This window comes from Carcharhinus amblyrhynchos, chromosome 2 (assembly GCF_965287045.1).
Source record: "Carcharhinus amblyrhynchos chromosome 2, sCarAmb.v2.hapA, whole genome shotgun sequence".
Classification (NCBI taxonomy): domain Eukaryota; kingdom Metazoa; phylum Chordata; class Chondrichthyes; order Carcharhiniformes; family Carcharhinidae; genus Carcharhinus; species Carcharhinus amblyrhynchos.
In genome coordinates, this window is record NC_137325.1 from 128,522,794 (window position 1) to 128,540,662 (window position 17,869).

The following is a 17,869-nucleotide window of genomic DNA, read 5'->3' on the forward strand; positions in this document are numbered from 1 at the left end:
CAACACGGTTTCATTAAAGGGAAGTCTTGTCTGACAAATTTACTGGAGTTCTATGAGGATGTGTCTAGGGCAGTGGATAGAGGAGAGCCGGTGGATGTGGTCTTTCTGGATTTTCAGAAGGCGTTTGACAAGGTACCTCACAAGAGGTTATTGCAGAAGGTCAGGGGACATGGAGTTGGGGGTAGGGTGTTAGCGTGGATAGAGGATTGGTTGTCAAATAGGAGGCAGAGAGTGGGGGTCAATGGGTGCTATTCGGATTGGCGGTTGGTGACTAGTGGGGTGCCCCAGGGGTCGGTGCTGGGGCCTCAGCTATTTACCATTTACATAGATGATCTGGAGGAGGGAACCGAGTGCAGGGTGTCGAAATTTGCTGATGACACCAAGATTGGGGGAAAGGCAAATTGTGCGGAGGGTGTGGAGAGTCTGCAGAAGGATCTAGATAGGCTGGGCGAATGGGCCAGGAAATGGCAAATGGAATTTAATGTTGGCAAGTGTGAGGTGGTCCACTTTGGTAGGAAGAATGGTAGGAAGGACTATTACTTACGTGGCGAAAAACTGCAGCAGGCGACGGTGCAGAGGGACCTCGGGGTCCTTGTGCATGAGTCGCAAAAACCCAGCTTGCAGGTGCAGCAGGTGGTCAGGAAGGCGAATGGGATGCTGGCCTTCATAGCGAGGGGGATTGAATATAAAAGTAGGGAGGTCTTGCTGCAGCTGTATAGGGCATTGGTGAGGCCGCAGCTGGAGTACTGTGTGCAGTTTTGGGCGCCGCACCTGCGCAAGGATATTTTGGCCCTGGAGGGAGTGCAGAGGAGGTTTACTAGGCTGATACCGGAGTTGAGGGGATTGAGCTATGAGGAGAGGCTGAATAAACTAGGCTTGTACTCGTTAGAGTTTAGAAGAATGAGGGGAGATCTCATTGAGACGTATAAGATGATGAATGGGATGGATAGGATAGAGGTGGAGAGACTCTTCCCGCTCAAAAAAGACAGTAGGACTAGGGGGCACAGCCTCAAGATAAAGGGGAGGCGGTTTAGAACGGAGTTGAGGAGGAACTTCTTCACTCAAAGGGTGGTGAATCTCTGGAATTCTCTGCCCGTTGAAGTGGTGGAGGCTGCCTCACTAAATATTTTTAAGAAGCGGGTTGATGGGTTCTTGATAAGAGAGGGGATTAAGGGTTATGGGGAGAGGGCGGGAAAGTGGAACTGAGCCACAACAGATCAGCCATGATCTTATTGAATGGCGGGGCAGGCTCGAAGGGCTTGATGGCCTACTCCTGCTCCTATTTCTTATGTTCTTATGTTCTTATGTAAATCTTGTGAAATGGATGTTGAATATATTTGTGGCCATTTAAAATGTGGTACAACATGGGCATAGCTGTTGGCAGAGCAAACAAGACATTGTTTTTTTTTTAACCCATTGTTGCTTACAGGGTCCGACTGGTAGAAAGAGGATCGCCTCACAGCCTGCCGCTAATGGAGTCTGGAAAAGTGAGTAACCAATTCTACTTTAAAATGTCAGATTTAAAAACAAAGAGTTAAGTTTTTGCTTTCCATTGTGCTTTTTATTAAATGTGTATCAAGTTTTTATCCTCATCATGGTGAAGGATGTACCCACAGCGGGAAAGAAGTAGTGTGATTGGTAACTTCCCACCCTCTCGGGTGAAAGTTACTTTTACTCTTCAATGGCATGTGGGCACTGCTGGTCAGGCCAGCATTTGTTGCCCGTTTATAATTGCTCTCGAGAAGGTGGTGGTGACCTGCCTTCTTGAACCTAACTGTGCTGGCAGAGGGGGAATTCAAGGACTTTGACCCAGCGGCTGTAGAGGAATGGTGATATATTTCCAAGTCAGATTGGTTTGTGGTTTGGAGGGGAATTTGTAGGTGGTGGTGTAGCCCATGTCCTTCAAGATAATTGAGGTCACGGGTTTGGAAGGTGTTGACAAAAGAGCCTTAGTGGGTTAGAATCATTGAGTTCTACAGCACAGAAAGAGGCCCTTCAGCCCATCGTGCTATGCTGATCATCAAGCACCCCTCTATTCTACTCCCATTTTCCACCACTTGGACCGTAGCATTTTTTGCTATGGTTTTTCAAGTGTTCATCTGAAAACTTAAATGTTTTTTAAATGTTGCGAGGAGTCCTGCCTCTATCACTGTTCCAGGCAGTGGGTTCCAGATTCCCACTGTCCCCTGGGTCCAAAGGTTTTTCCTCAAATCCCCTCTGAATCTCCTGCTCCTTACCTTAAACCTATGTCCCCAGTTATTGCATCCTCTACCAAGGGGAAACAGTTCTTCCCATCTACCCTGCCTACGTCACTTCTAATTTTGTACACCTTGATCAGGACACCCCTTAATAAGGGAAACAACCCCAACCTAATCGGTCTCTCCTCATAGCTGAAATGCTCCAATCCAGGCAACATCCTGGTGAATCTCCTCTGCACTCTCTCTAGTGCGATCACATCCTTCCAATTGTGTGGTGACCAGAACTGCACATAGTACTCTAGCTCTGGCCTAATGAGCTCTACCAAAATCTCCCTGCTCTTATATTTCATGGCTAATAAATATTTTGAGGGTTCCTGTCTCTACCATGCTTTCAGGCAATGAGTTCCAGATTCCCGCCATGCTCTGGATGAAAAAGTATACTATAAGCCTTCTTATCGACCTATACCACTGCCTTCGGGGATCTATGGACATGCACCAAGGTCTCTTTGGTCCTCTGTACTCCCTAGCATCCTGCCATTCTTTATATATTCCCTTGCCTCATTAATCCTCTCAAAATGCATCATCTCACTTTCCAGGGTTAAATTCCATTTCCCACTGTTCTGTTTATCTAACCAGACCATCTATATCATCCTGTAATCTAAGGCTTTCCTCCTTGCTATTGAATACACCACCACTTTACATATCATCTGCAAATATATATTGATCATACGTCCCACATTCTTGTCCAGATGATTAATGTACACTACAAACAGCAAGGGACCCAGTACCAATCTCTGGCATCATAGAGCTTTACAGCATGGAAACAGGTCCTTCAGCCGAACTTGTCCATGCTGCCCTTTTTTTAAACCCCTAAGCTAATCCCAATTACCCTCATTTGGCCCATATCCCTTTATACCCATCTTACCCATGTAACTGTCTAAAAGACAACATAGTACCTGCCTCTACTACTATCTCTGGCAGCTTGTTCCAGACACTCACCACCCTCTGTGTAAACAAATTGCCCCTCTGGATATTTTTATATCTCTTGCCCTCTCACCTTGAACCTATGCTCTCTAGTTTTAAACTCTCCTACTTTTGGGAAAAGATATTGACTATCTAGCTCATCTGTGCCTCCCATTATTTTATAGACCTCTATAACATCACCCCTAAGCCTCCTACGTTCCAGAGGAAAAAGTTCCAGTCTATACAGCCTCTCCTTATAACCCAAACCATTAAGTCCCAGTAGCATCCTGATAAATATTTTCTGCACTCTTTCTAGTTTAACAATATCCTTTCTATAATAGGGTGACCAGAATTGAACACAGTATTCCAAGTGTGGCCTTACCAATGTTTTGTACAACTTCTTCAAGACGTCCCAATTCCTGTATTCAATGTTCTGACCGATGAAACCAAGCTTGCCTTCTTCACCACTCTATCCACCTGTGACGCCACTTTCAAGGAGCTATGAACATGTACCCCTAGATCTCTTTGTTCTATAACTCTCCCCAGTGCCCTACCATTAACTGAGTAAGTCCTACCCTGGTTCAGTCCACCAAGATGCATCACCTCACATTTGTCTAAATTAAACCCTACCTGCCATTCGTCAGCCCACTGGCCCAATTGATCAAGATCCTGTTGCAATCAAAGATAACTTTCTTCACTGTCCACTATGCCACCAATCTTGGTGTCATCTGCAGATTTATTAACCATGCCCTCTATATTCTCATCCAAATCATTAATATAAATGACAAATAACAGTGGACCCAGCACTGATCCCTGAGGCATACCACTGGTTACAGGCCTCCAGTTTGAAAAACAAACCTCTACAACCACCCTCTGGCTTCTGTCAAGAAGCCAATTTTGTATCCATTTAGATATCTCACCCAGGATCCTGTGAGATTTAACCTTATTTAACAACCTACTATGTAGTACATTGTCACAGGCCTTGCTAAAGTCCAGAAAGACAACATCAACTGTACTTCCCTCATTCATTTACATATCTAGTCACCACCTCAAAAGAACTCATTCAAATTTGTTAGACATGATCTCCCCCTGAAGAATCCATTGCTGACTATTCTTCATTAAACCTTGCCTTTCCAAGTGGAGATTAATTCTATCGCTCAGAATTTTTTCCAATAATTTCCATAACACTGTTAAACCCACTGGTCTGTAAATACCTGTTTTATCCCTACTTCCCTTCTTGAATAGTGCTACCACAATAACTATCCTTCACTCCCGTGACAAGGGAAGATTTGAAAATTGGTGTCTAAGCCATTGCAATCTCCTCCCTTGCCTCACGTTGAGGCAGCCTGGCATACCTCTCATCTGGGCCTGGGATTTATATACTTTTTATACATTTATATGATTGCTAGATCTGTTAATAACTCCTCCTCCCACAACTAATTATATTACAGCAGTCCTCCCTGTGTTGCTGTAGTGCATCTTTTGGGTATTACTGTGCATCAGTGGTGGAGAGAGTGGATATTGAAGGTGGTGAATGGGGTCCCAAACAAGTGGGTTGCTTTTTCCTGGTTGGTAGCAAGCTTCTTGAGTGCTGTTGGAGCCCCCAGACAAGTGGAGAGTACTTTGCCACACTCCCAACTTGTGCCTTGTAGATGATGGACAGGTTTTGGTGAATCAGGAGGTGAATTTCTTTCCACAGAATCCCCAGCTCCTGACCTGTTTTTGGAGCCACAATACTTATTATAGCTGGTCCAGTTCAGTTTCTGGTCAATGGTAACCCCCCAGAATATTGTTAGTGGGAGATTCAGGGGTGGTAATGCCATTTAAGGACGATGGTTAGATTCTCTCTAGTTGGAGATGGTCATTCCTGGCACTTGCGTGGCATGAATGTTACTTGCCACTTGTCAGCCCAAGCTTGGGTATTAGAACAAAGAAAATGAGACCACAGGAACAGACCCTTCAGCCCTCCAAGCCTGCACCGACCATGCTGCCCGTGTAAACTTAAACCCCCTGCCCTTCCAGGAACCATAATCCCTCTATTTCTATCCTATTCATGTATTTGTCCAGATGCCCCTTAAAAGTCACTATCGTATCTGCTTCCGCTACCTTGCCGGCAATGAGTTCCAGGCACCCACCGCCCTTTGTGTAAAAAAAAACTTGTCTCATGCACCTCCTTTAAACCTTGCCACTTGCACCTTAAAGCTGTGCCTCTGCATAATTGACTCTTCTACCCTGAAAAAAAGCTTCTGACTATCCACTCCGTCCATGCTCCTCATAGTCTTCTATCAGGTTGCCCCTCAATTTCTGTCATTTCAGTGACAACAAATCAAGTTTCTCCAACCTCTCCTCATAGCTAATACCCTCCATGTCTGATAAATCCTTTCTGTACCCTCTCCAAAGTCCCCACATCCTTCTGTAGTGTGGGACCAGAATTGAGCACAGAATTGTCCAGATGCTGCATTTGGACTTTGACTGCTTCAGTATCGGAGGAGTTGCAAATGGTGCTGAACATTGTGCAGTCATCAGCAACCATTCCCTCCCCTTCTGACCTTATGATAGAAGGAAGGTCATTGATGAAGCAGCTGAAGATGGTTGGTTCTAGGACACTCCCCTGAAGAACTCCTGCAGGGATGTCCTGGAACTAAGATCATTGACTTCCAACAACCCACAACCATCTTCCTTTGTGTCAGGTGTGACTCCAGCCAATGGAGAGTTTCCCACTGACTCCAGTTTTGCTGGGGCTCCATTAAATCACACTTGGTCACGTAAGAACTGGGAGCAGGAATAGGCCATCTGGCCCCTCGATTGCTGATCTTTTCGTGGACACAGGTCCACTTACCCGCCTGCTCACCATTCGCTTTAATTCCTTTATTATTCAAAAATTTATCTATCTGTACCTTACAAACATTCAATGAGGTAGCCTCAGCTGCTTCACAGGGCAGGGAATTCCACAGATTCACAACCCTTTGTGTGAAGAAGTTCCTCCTCAACTCAGTATGCCCCCTACTTAGTTTCATGTGCCAGTGGAAACAACTTCCCTGCTTCTATCTTTTCTATTCCCTTCATGATCTTATATGTTTCCATAAGATCTCCCTTCATTCTTCTAAATTCCAATGAGTATAGCGCCAGTCTACTCAGTCTCTCCTCATAAGCCAACCCTCTCAATTCCGGAATCACTCTGCACCCCCTCCAGTGCCACTATATCCTTTCTCAAGTAAGGAGATCAAAACTGTACACAGTACTCCAGGTGTGGCCTCACCTGTACCTCACAGCTGAAACATAACCTGGCTGTTTTTAAACTCCATCCCTCTAGCAATAAAGGACACAATTCCATTTGGCTTCTTAATTACCTGCTGTACCTGCAAACCAACTCCTTGAGATTCCTGCACAAGGACACCCAGGTCCCCCTGCACGGTAGCATGCTGCAATTTTTCACTATTTAAATAATAGTCCATTTTGCTGTTATTCCTACCAAAATGGATGACCTCACATTTACCAACATTGTACTCCATCAGCCAGACCCTCGCCCACTCACTTAGACTATCTATATCCCTTTGAAAACTTTCAGTGTCCTCTGCATGCTTTACTCTGCCACCCATCTTAGTGTCATCTGTGAATTTTGACACACTACACTTGGTTCCCAACTCTAAATTATCTATGTAAATCGTAAACAATTGCAGTCCCAACACTGACCCTTGGGGCATACCACTAGTCACTGATCGCCAACCAGAAAAACACCCATTTATCCCCACTATTTGCTTTTTGTCAGTTTACCAATCTTCTATCCATGCTAATACATTACCCATAATACCATGCACTTTTATCTTATGTAACAGAATTTGATGTAGCACCTTGTCAAATGCCTTCTGGAAATCCAGGTACACCAGATGACACCAAAGTTGGTTGCTGATGACACCAAAGTTGGAGGTGTGGTAGATTGTGAGGAAGGGTGTCATAGTCTGCAGGGAGACTTAGATAGGTTGCAGAGCTGGGCCGAGAGGTGGCGGATGGAATTTAATGCGGAGAAGTGTGAGGTAATTCACTTTGGTAGGAGCAACAGATGTGTCGAGTATAGGGCTAACGGGAGGACTTTGAATAGTGTGGATGAACAGAGGGATCTAGGTGTGTGTGTACATAGATCCCTGAAAGTTGGGAATCAAGTAGATAAGGTTGTCAAGAAGGCGTACGGTGTCTTGGCGTTTATTGGTAGGGGGATTGAATTTAGGAGTCGCAGTGTAATGTTGCAACTGTACACTACTCTAGTGCGGCCGCACTTGGAGTACTGTGTGCAGTTCTGGTCCCCGCATTACAAGAAGGATGTGGAGGCGTTGGAGAGGGTGCAGAGGAGGTTTACTAGGATGTTGCCTGGTATGGTGGGGAGGTCCTATGAGGAGAGACTGAGGGATCTAGGGTTGTTTTCGTTGGGAAGAAGGCGGCTAAGAGGGGATCTTATTGAAACATATAAGATGATTAGAGGTTTAGATAGGGTGGATAGTGATAGCCTTTTTCCTCGGATGGAGAAAGCTAGCACGAGGGGGCATGACTTTAAATTAAGGGGGGGTAGCTACAGGACGGATGTCAGGGGTAGGTTCTTTACCCAGCGGGTGGTGAGGGATTGGAATGCCCTGCCTGCTGCAGTTGTAGATGCGTCTAGTTTGGGGGCGTTTAAGAGATCTCTGGATAGGTTTATGGACGAAAAGGGATTGGTATAGGCTAGTGGGTCATTGTTTTTGTAACTGGTCGGCGCAACATCGTGGGCCGAAGGGCCTGTTCTGCGCTGTAATGTTCTATGTTCTATGTTCTATGTTCTATATCCACAGGTTCCCCATTGTCCACTGCACATGTAATGTTGTCAAAGAATTCCACCAAATTAGTCAAACGTGACCTTCTGTTCATGAATCCACGCTGCGTCTTACCAATGGGACAATTTATATCCAGATGTCTCGCGATTTCTTCCTTGATGATAGATTCAGGCATTTTCCCGACTACAAAAGTTAAACTAACTGGCCTATAATTACCCGCTTTTTGTCTACCTCCTTTTTTAAACAGCGGTGTCACATTTGCTGTTTTCCAATCTGCAGGAACCACCCCAAAGTCCAGCGAATTTTGGTAAATTGCCACTAGTGCGTTTGCTATTTCTCCCACCATCTCTTTTAGTATCCTGGAATGCATTCCATCAGGACCAGGAGACTTGTCTACCTTTAGCCCCATTAACTTGCCCAAAACTACCTCTTCCAGGATAATAGTTTCTAGGTGCCCAACTGCCATAGCCTTCCTGTCATCAATTTTTGGCATGTTATTTGTGTCTTCCACTGTGAAGACCGACCCAAAATACCTGTTCAATGCCTCAGCCATTTTCTCATTTCCAGTTATTACATCCCCCTTCTCATCCTCTAAAGGACCAATGTTTATTCTAGCCACTCTTTTTCATTTTATATATTTGTAGAAATTTTGCTATCTGTTTTTATATTCTGAGCTAGTTTACTCCGTGCAACATTGGTCCCCATATGTAAGGATATAAGGAGGCGCCCCCCCCACTCACTCCACACACACACACACACACACACACACACACACACACACACACACACACACTATACAATTCCCATTGAGGGCAGGACAGGAAAACTCCCGCCCCCGCCACCCCAATATGTCTCGGCGAAAATTCTACATGAGATTCCCTATCCAATATGTGCATTTACATCTGCCAAGGAAGAGCATAAATTTTACTCATTCTCCACCAAATCCATCCACTAGCTGTTACTTAACAGTGTCCCAGAAATAACTAGCTCTCTATTTACTTTTCTTTATAGCTTTTCTCATTGCTACTTGATGTCAAGGGCAGTCACTCTCACCTCACCCCTTGAGTTCAGCTTCATTGTCCATGTTTTGACGAAAGCTGAATTGAGATCAGAAGCTGAGTGGCCCTGGCAGAGTCCAAACTGAGCATCAGTGAGCAGGTTATGACTAAGCAAGTGCTGCTTTATTACTTTGTTGACGCCACTTTCTATCACTTTGCTGAGATCGAGAGTAGACTGATGGAGCGGTAATTGGCAGGTTTGATTTGTCCTGCTTTTTTGGGTCAGGAAATACCTGGTCAGTTTTCCACACTGCCAATTAGATCGCGTTGTAGCAATGGGTAAGATATAGAAATAAGATGGGAACAGAAGACTCTATAACCTTTGTCTGAATCTCAGATAAATACCTTGCACTACACCACTTTAACCTTTTGAATACTGGCCATCTTTATGCTTGAGGTTAACAACTTAGTACATTTTCTGCTTTTATTTTTGCCCATGAGGAACTGAACTGAGAGTACTACAAATTAATATCATGTGAGCCTCATGCAACTGGCAGGGAGATCTTCAACACATCAATTTTGGCTGGGTTCAGCTAGAACTGAAAGAAATGTTTTGGCATCACCTGCCAACCAGTCTTCTAATGACCTCAGTGTTTAACACAAACAACCTGTCTTTATTTATTAACTTTGAAGTGAGACTCAGTGCTATTAATTTATTTTCGCCTGCTAGTGTGGTTTTGTACTCTGTTGAAGTACACCCCTGACATAGGGAATACATTGGTCTCAAGTGTGTTGCTGTGAAAGGGAAACCGGTGACTATCATGCAGGCAGAGACAAGAATAGAGAGCTAGTTATTTCTGGGACACTGTTAAGTAACAGCTAGTGGATGGATTTGGTGGAGAATGAGTAAAATTTATGCTCTTCCTTGGCAGATGTAAATGCACATATTGGATAGGGAGTCTCATGTAGAATTTTCGCCAAAACAGATTGTGGGGGGAGTTTTCCTGTCCTGCCCTCAATGGGAATTGTAGCCTGTGTGTGTGGGTGGGTGGGTGTGGTGGGGGGGTGGTGGGTGTGGTGGGGGGGGGGGGTGTGGTTGTGGGGTGGTGGGGGTGGCTGCCTCCTTACATCCTTCCTTACATATGGAGACCAATGTTGTACATTAATATTCCACTTAAGCTGACAACAAAGCACTGTATATTTGTAGCTGGACTTTGTTATTCTTGTTCTCCAATTGGCTTGCAATAAATATCAACACGCCATTTGTTTTTTTTAAATTGCTTTCTGTATCTCCAAGCTAACATTTTGTGTTCGAAGTTAAAAGTACACTTAAGCCTTTCTAAAAATTTGCAAGTTTCATGCCTTTTTAAAAAGTTCTGCTTTTATATTCTTGTGCGGGAAGTGAATAACTTCACACTTCCCACATTGTATTCATCTGCCAAATTGTTGTCCACTCACTTAACCCATCTATATCTATTTGAAACCTTTTTGTGTCTTCTCCACAGCTTCCATTCCTACCAAATTTTGTACAGTCAGCAAATTTAGATACGTTACTGTTGGTTCATTACGACATTCCACTCGTCACAGTCTGCTTACTTGAAAGTTCCTCATTTATTCCTTCTCTTTGCTTCTTGTTCGTTAATGAATCCTTTATCCATGTAAATATATCATCCCCAACTCCATGGGCCCTCACCTTGTGTATTAGCCTTTTGTGTGACACCTTATTCAATGCCTTTTGGAATTCCATGTATACCATATCTACCAGGTCCCCATTAACTACCCTACTAGTTACATCCTTAAAGATTGCTAATCAATTTGTCAGACATGTTTTCCCTTTTGTAAAACCATGTTGACTATGATTCCAGCACTTCTCAGGCTAAATGGCCTGTAGTTGTTTGTCTTCTCTCTTCCTGCTTTCTCAAATAGTAGTGTTATATTTGCTATCTTCCAAACTTTTGGGACCATTCCAGAATCTAGAGAGTTGTGGAAGATCACAGCCAGCATGTCACTATCTCTACAGCTATGTCTTTTAGAACCCTAGAACGTAGGCCATCAGATCCTGAGGATTTGTTGGATTTTGATTCATAGAATCCCTACAGTGCAGAAGAGGCCATTTGGCCCATCAAACCTGCACCGGCTCTGACAGAGTATCTTACCCAGGCCCACACCTCTACCCTATCCCTGTAACCTCACATGTTTCCCATGGCTAATCCATCTAGTCTACACATCTTAGGACACTAAAGGGCTATTCAGTATGGTCAATCCACCTAACCTGTGCATCTTTTGTTTGTGAGGGGAAATTGGAGCACCCGGACGAAAACCACGCGGTTGCAGGGAGAACGTGCAAACTCCACACTCACACTCACACACTCTCACACACACACACACACTCACACACACACACTCACACTCACACTCACACTCACACACACACACACACACTCACACACACACACACACACTCTCACACACACACACACTCTCACACACACACACACTCTCACACACACACACTCACACTCACTCACACACTCACACACACTCACACTCACACTCACACACACACACTCACACACACACACACACACTCACACTCACACACACACACACACACACACACACACACTCACACTCACACTCACACTCACACTCACACACACACTCTCATCCAAGGCTGGAGTTGAACACAGGTCCTTGGAGCTGTGAGGCAGCAGTGCAAACCACTGTGCCCCTGCATGGAGTTTGCACATTCCGCATGTCTGAGTGGGTTTCCTCCAGGTGCTCCGGTTTCCTCCCACAGTCCAAAGATGTGAAGGTTAGGTAGATTGACTAAATTGCTCCTTAGTGTCCTAAGATATGTAGGTTAGGGGGATTTGTGGGGTAAATACGTGATAGAGTGGGGAAGAGGACCTGGGTAAGTTGCTCTGTCAGAGAGTCGGCACAGGCTCAATGGGCCGATTGACCTCCTCCTGTAGGGATTCTATATTCTAATTATATCTCCATGCAAAAACAGTAATATCTAATTTTTGATGATCTTGAATCTATCAATTCACTAACTCATGAAAACAACTTTTCATAATTTACCCGTACAAAACATTTCATAATTGTGAAAATGCCTAATAGATCCCACCCATACCTTTTTCTGATCAAGTGAAAAAATGTTGGATACGTTGACACTTTCTTCAGGCTTTTATCTCTCTTACCCAATATCATTCTGGTGAACCCTTTTTATATCCTTTCCATGGCTCTCATGTTTAACCTGCATCAAGTGCCTAATCAATATTTTGTACAAAATGAGCATTAATTTCTTTTATATTTGAAGCTCCCATTTATGAAATGCACAATCCTTCTGGTTGTCAATTTTCACTCTTAAAAACCTTTGTATCTTCACTTCTGAATCTTCCTCTGTTCAGAAAGCCTCTTTCGGCCTAAGAACTAATTTAGAAGTGTGATCTTCAGTGCAATCTACCATAGGCAATGCACATATTTTGCAAGTTATCTTTGGCAATAGAAGCAGAAGTACTGCAAGCATCTGTGTAGACCAGAGAGAAACATCACAGGTCGATGATGAACTTTCATCAGAAACAATGTAAGGCCATCGACCTAAACTGTCCAGTCTGTTTCTCCCCTCCACAGAAGCTGTCTGACCTACTGAATGTTTTCAATATTTTCAGATTTCCAGTATCCACATATATCACTTCTGTTCTTAGAATTTACTTTTGTTCCTGATTACAAAATCAGAAGGGGTGGCACAGTGGCATCGTGGTTAGCACTGCTGCCTCACGGTTCAATTCCCGGCTTGGATCACTGTCTGTGTGGGGTTTGCACATTCTCCCCATGTCTGCATGGGTTTCCTCTGGATGCTCCGGTTTCCTCCCACAGTCCAAAGATGTGCATTGGCCATGCTAAATTCTCCCTCAGTGTTACTGAACAGGTGTTGGAGTGTGGCGACAGGAGGGTTCTCACAGTAACTTCATTGCAGTATTAATGTAAGACTTACTTGTGAAACTAATAAATAAACTTTAACTTTACCCTTTGAGGTTGATTGCATGCTGAAGGACACATTCTTGTTTATCTATCGGAAAATCAGGAAGCGGCCATGCCACCAAATTGGCCTGTGTAAATGCACCACTGTGTTTACTGTCCTGAATTGTCCACTCTCCAGCGCTAGATTACTCTCTTTGGCCATTCCTGGGCTAGTTTACTTGGCTATAAAGTGGGTGCAGAATTGATTAAATTGCAGGTAGTTGCCATCTGACCAGGTATTGCCAACAAGGCAGGCAAAATCCTATAGACCAAAGTCACCCACAGGGGGGAAAAAAAGCAGAAGTAATTGTAATTTGTATTCTATGTCATCATAATAAAAATCAATGACATTAACATCCAGGTTTTTAGAAGCAGCAAAACTCCCCCAGAACAATTGACGGCTGGATGTACAAGTTAGATTCAAGAGGCCATCCTCCATAAGCATCTGTGACATGTACAGTTGCACCCACTGTAAATTCATGCTTTAAAATACTCTTGCCTCATACTTGTTAATGTTGAACCTTGTGAATTGCCTCAACAGATACTACCTGGAGTGAGGATAATCATTGCTAATCCTGAAACAAAAGGACCATTGGGCGACTCGCACCTTGGAGAGGTGAATTATGAATCATCCTTCTTTGGTTTAAAAACAATTTTCTTTGAGATGTATATTTTCTTGGGTTACAAGTATATCTGATTTCATTGGGCAGTATCATGTAGACAGGCTATTTGATGTGCAACATGCACCCACTCTAATTGAATTAATGTGCTTTGTGTATACCAAAACAATTTCTGAGAGATTTGGTTACACAGCTCTGTCACATTAGGCATGTTTCAGTGGATTTCATTTATTTGACATCCTCATTCTCCTGCCTCTCCGCATATTGTCTTCTCACTCTTCTCATTTGAAATGTTTTTTTGATATCTAATCCAAACATACTTTTCATTATTTTTGAGCTAGATTTTCTGATCCCACTTTCTGTTCAGATCCACAAGAGTTTGTCTCTGATTTTTTTTTCTTGCTTTGATAGACTTCTGTTTGTGCGTGAGGTTGGAAAATATTTAGGAAGCTTAGATTACTTGTTCTTTGAATGAATATGTGTACATGTGTACATGTTCACATGTACATCCGCAACTGGGAATACCTCTGATTTTTCCACTTGTGCCTACTTTTTTATTTTCTTTAGCCGGGATTTTCTGATCGCGCCTCCCTGAAACCAGAAATTCTCATCTGAGGCCAACAGATCTTTAATTGGTTCAACAGATTTTTCATCCTGTCCGCGACAATTCCTGAGGCAGGCGGGACCGGAAAATTTATCTCTTGTTATATTTTCCATTGATTTTTGTCACTGTTCCAAAGTCCATCCACCAGCTACTGATTCCATTCCTCTCCCTGGCAGCAGCCCTGAGATTGAACTAATCTGTTTGCAATTTTGGTGTCACATTCAACCCCAAGATAAGTTTTCAACTGCACATTCCTGTCACAACTAAAACGACCGATCTCCATTGCCCAAATTTGCCCCGTCTCAGCTCATTGGCTGCTGAAACCCTCATGTGTGCCTTCATTATCTCTCGTCTCCCATATTTTAACCTCAGTAAACTTTTAAGTAACCCAAAACTCTGCTGCCTGCGCCTTAACTCGCAGCAAGTCCCATTCCCGCGTCAACCTGCGCTTGCTGATAAACGTTGCCTCCTGGTCAATCTGTGACTTGATTTTAAAATGAGCCATCTTATTTTTAAATCTCTCCATGGCCTCGGCCCTCCCTGTCTTTCCAATTTCCAGTCATACAACCTTCTAAGATATCTGCACTTATCTAATTCTGGCCGCTTGTGAATCCCTGACTCTAATCACTTACCATGCTTGGCCGCACCTTGAATTGTTGAAATGTTAAGCTCGGAACTCTTGCCTATACCTCTTCACCTCCCAATGTCACTTCACGCTTTTGTGACATTCCTTAATAAAATCCTTGATCAAACTTCTGATCATCTATCTTAACATGTCCTCACGTGACTCAGTGTCATACTTTGTTTTATGGGACAGCGTGGTGGCACAGTGGTTAGCAGCCAGGGACCCAGGTTCAATTCCGGCCTCGGTCATTGTTGATGTGGAGTTTACACTTTCTCCCCATATCTGCATGGATTTCTGCCGGGTGCTCCAGCTTCCTCCCACAGTCCAAAGATGTGTGGGATAAGTTGATTGGCCATGCTAAATTGACTCTAGTGTCAGGTGGATTAGCAGACCATAAGATATAGGAGCAGAATTAGGCCACTCGGCACTTTGGTATTGCACTTTGGATGGACAAACCAAAATAGAACGTACAGGCTAAATGGTAGGACTCTGAAGAATGCAGTTGAACAGAGGGATCTGGGAATACAGGTACAGAATTCACTAAAAGTGACGTTACAGGTGGATAGGGTCATAAAGAGTGCTTTTGGTACATTGGCCTTTATAAATCGGAGTATCGAGTGTAAAAGTTGGAATGTTATGGTAGGTTATATAAAGCATTGGTGAGGCTGAATTTAGAGTATTGTGTACAGTTTTGGTCACCTCGTTACAGGAAGGATGTAAATAAGGTTGAAAGAGTGCAGAGAAGGTTCACAAGGATGTTGCTGGGATCTGAGAAGCTGAGTTACAGAGAGAGATTGGATAGGTTAGGACTTTATTCCCTGGTGCGTAGAAGAATGAGGGGAGATTTGATAGAGGTGTATAAGATTTTGATGGGTATAGATAGAGTGAATGCAAGCAGGCTTTTTCCACTGAGGCTAGGGGAGAAAAAAACAGAGGGCATGGGTTAAGGGTGAAAGGAGAAAAGTTTAAAGGGAATATTAAGGGTGGCTTCTTCACGCAGAGAGTGGTGAGAGTGTGGAATGAACTGTCGGATGAAGTGGTAAATGCGGGGTCACTTTTAAGACAAATTTGGACGGGTTCATGGATGAGAGGGGTGTGGAGGGATATGGTCCAAGTGCAGGTCAGTGGGACTAGGCAAAACATGGTTTGGTGTAGACAAGAAGGGCCTGTTTCTGAGCTGTAATTTTCTATGGTTTTCTATGGAGTCTGCTCTGCCGTTCAATCATGGCTGATATTTCTCTCATCCCCGATATTTCTCTCATCCCCATTCTCCTGTGTTTTCCCCATAATCATGGATCCCCTTATTAATCAAGAATCTATCTCTCTCTGTCTTAAAGACACTCAATGACTTGGCCTCCACAGCCTTCTGCGGCAAAGAGTTCTGTAGATTCGCCGCTCTCCGGCTGAAGAAATTCCTCCTCATCTTTGTTTTAAATGATCGTCCCTTTAGCTTGAGGTTGTGCCCTCTGGTTCTAGCGGGGTAAATGTGTGGGGTTATGGGAATAAGGCCTGCGTGAGATTGCAGTCGGTACAGACTCAATGAGCCAAATGGCTGCCTCCTGTACTGTAGGAATTCTATGAGAACCCTAGTGAATCATAATGGGCATGACACATACTGAGTGTAACAGTGGTTTCTGCAAAGGCCTTTTTTGCACGTTTTACCTTTCATTATAAACAAGCTCTCTGCAATGAAATAACTTTCACTGACTGTAAAGCATTAATGTTTGATCGTAGATTATCCATGCTGTTTTTAATAAATGATCTTGACCGGTTTATGATGGCTGTAGGTGGCCCCGGTTGCTGCTCGTTGACTTCCTGCAAGTTCTGTCTCTTGTGCTTTCTCTCTCTGTCTCAGTCTGTCTCTCCATATAAACTTGCATAACATTGTGCCATTGGCATCAGAAAATGTCCCAAGGCGCTCCACAACTGGTTATTAAACTCAATATGGAGATTGAATGACAAAATGCAAAGTACAAAGTATTTTCTTGGATTGTGCCAAGTAAGTGATTCATGTCTTTTCTCACATTGACAGATATGGGTTCACAGTGCTCATAACGCTAGTGGATATTTCACCATTTATGGAGATGAACCACTGCAGTCAGACCACTTTAATTCACGTCTGAGTTTTGGAGACACACAAACTGTATGGGCCCGAACAGGTTATTTGGGATTTCTTAGACGAACTGATCTCACTGATGCAAATGGAGGTAAGGATTAGAATGCAGGAATACATATCCAAATTTTTAATGTTTGATTTTTTTATTAGTCTCTTAACAGACTCTGTGGAGCAAATGACTGTTCCCTGCTTCGTTTCACTTCCTTGTTTTGCATTGTATTGAAGAAATTCAGATATACTGTTCTGTATATTAGAAAATGTTTGTAATTTAAGTTTCAAATGGTTTGATGAAGTCTACAATTTGTATTTTCTTAGAGCGACATGATGCATTGTATGTTGTGGGTGCCTTGGATGAAGCAATGGAGTTGCGGGGAATGAGATATCACCCCATTGATATCGAAACATCTGTGATTCGTGCCCACAAGAGCATTACTGAATGGTAGGTGTTTCTGTACTTGGCAAACATTTTGATTTGATTTATTATTGTCAAACATATTAGTATAAAGTGAAAAGTATTGTTTCTTGCACACTATACAGACAAAACATACTGTTCATAGAGAAGGAAATGAGAGTGCAGAATGTAGTGTTACAGTTATATAAGAACATAAGAAATGGGAGCAGAAGTAGGCCATCTAGCCCTGCAAGCCTGCTCCGCCATTCAATAAGATCGTGGCTGATCTGAAGTGGATCAGTTCCACTTTCCCGCTTCCTCCCCATAACCCTTAATTCCCCTGTCTATCAGAAACTTATCTACCCAATAGATATGTAGCTATATAGATTATAGCTAGGGTGTAGAGAAAGATCAACTTAATATAATATTCAAAAGTCTGATGGCAACAGGAAAGAAACTGTTCTTGAGTCAGTTGTACATAATCTCAGACTTTTGTTATCTTTTCCCCAATGGCAGGAGGTGAGAG

At 43.4% G+C, this 17,869-nt stretch overlaps 1 protein-coding gene across 6 annotated transcripts in view; it reads left to right on the top strand.

Annotated features, from left to right (window-relative positions):
* LOC145358519 (disco-interacting protein 2 homolog C) overlaps positions 1–17,869 on the top strand; it is a 571,331-nt gene that overhangs the window by 547,946 nt on the left and 5,516 nt on the right. For all 6 annotated transcript variants that reach the window (XM_080212647.1, XM_080212672.1, XM_080212655.1 and 3 more), the window contains 4 exons: positions 1,430–1,487; positions 13,529–13,603; positions 16,869–17,043; positions 17,268–17,391. In XM_080212647.1, the coding sequence (XP_080068773.1) occupies positions 1,430–1,487; positions 13,529–13,603; positions 16,869–17,043; positions 17,268–17,391 (432 nt within the window). The remainder of the gene's footprint in view (positions 1–1,429; positions 1,488–13,528; positions 13,604–16,868; positions 17,044–17,267; positions 17,392–17,869) is intronic.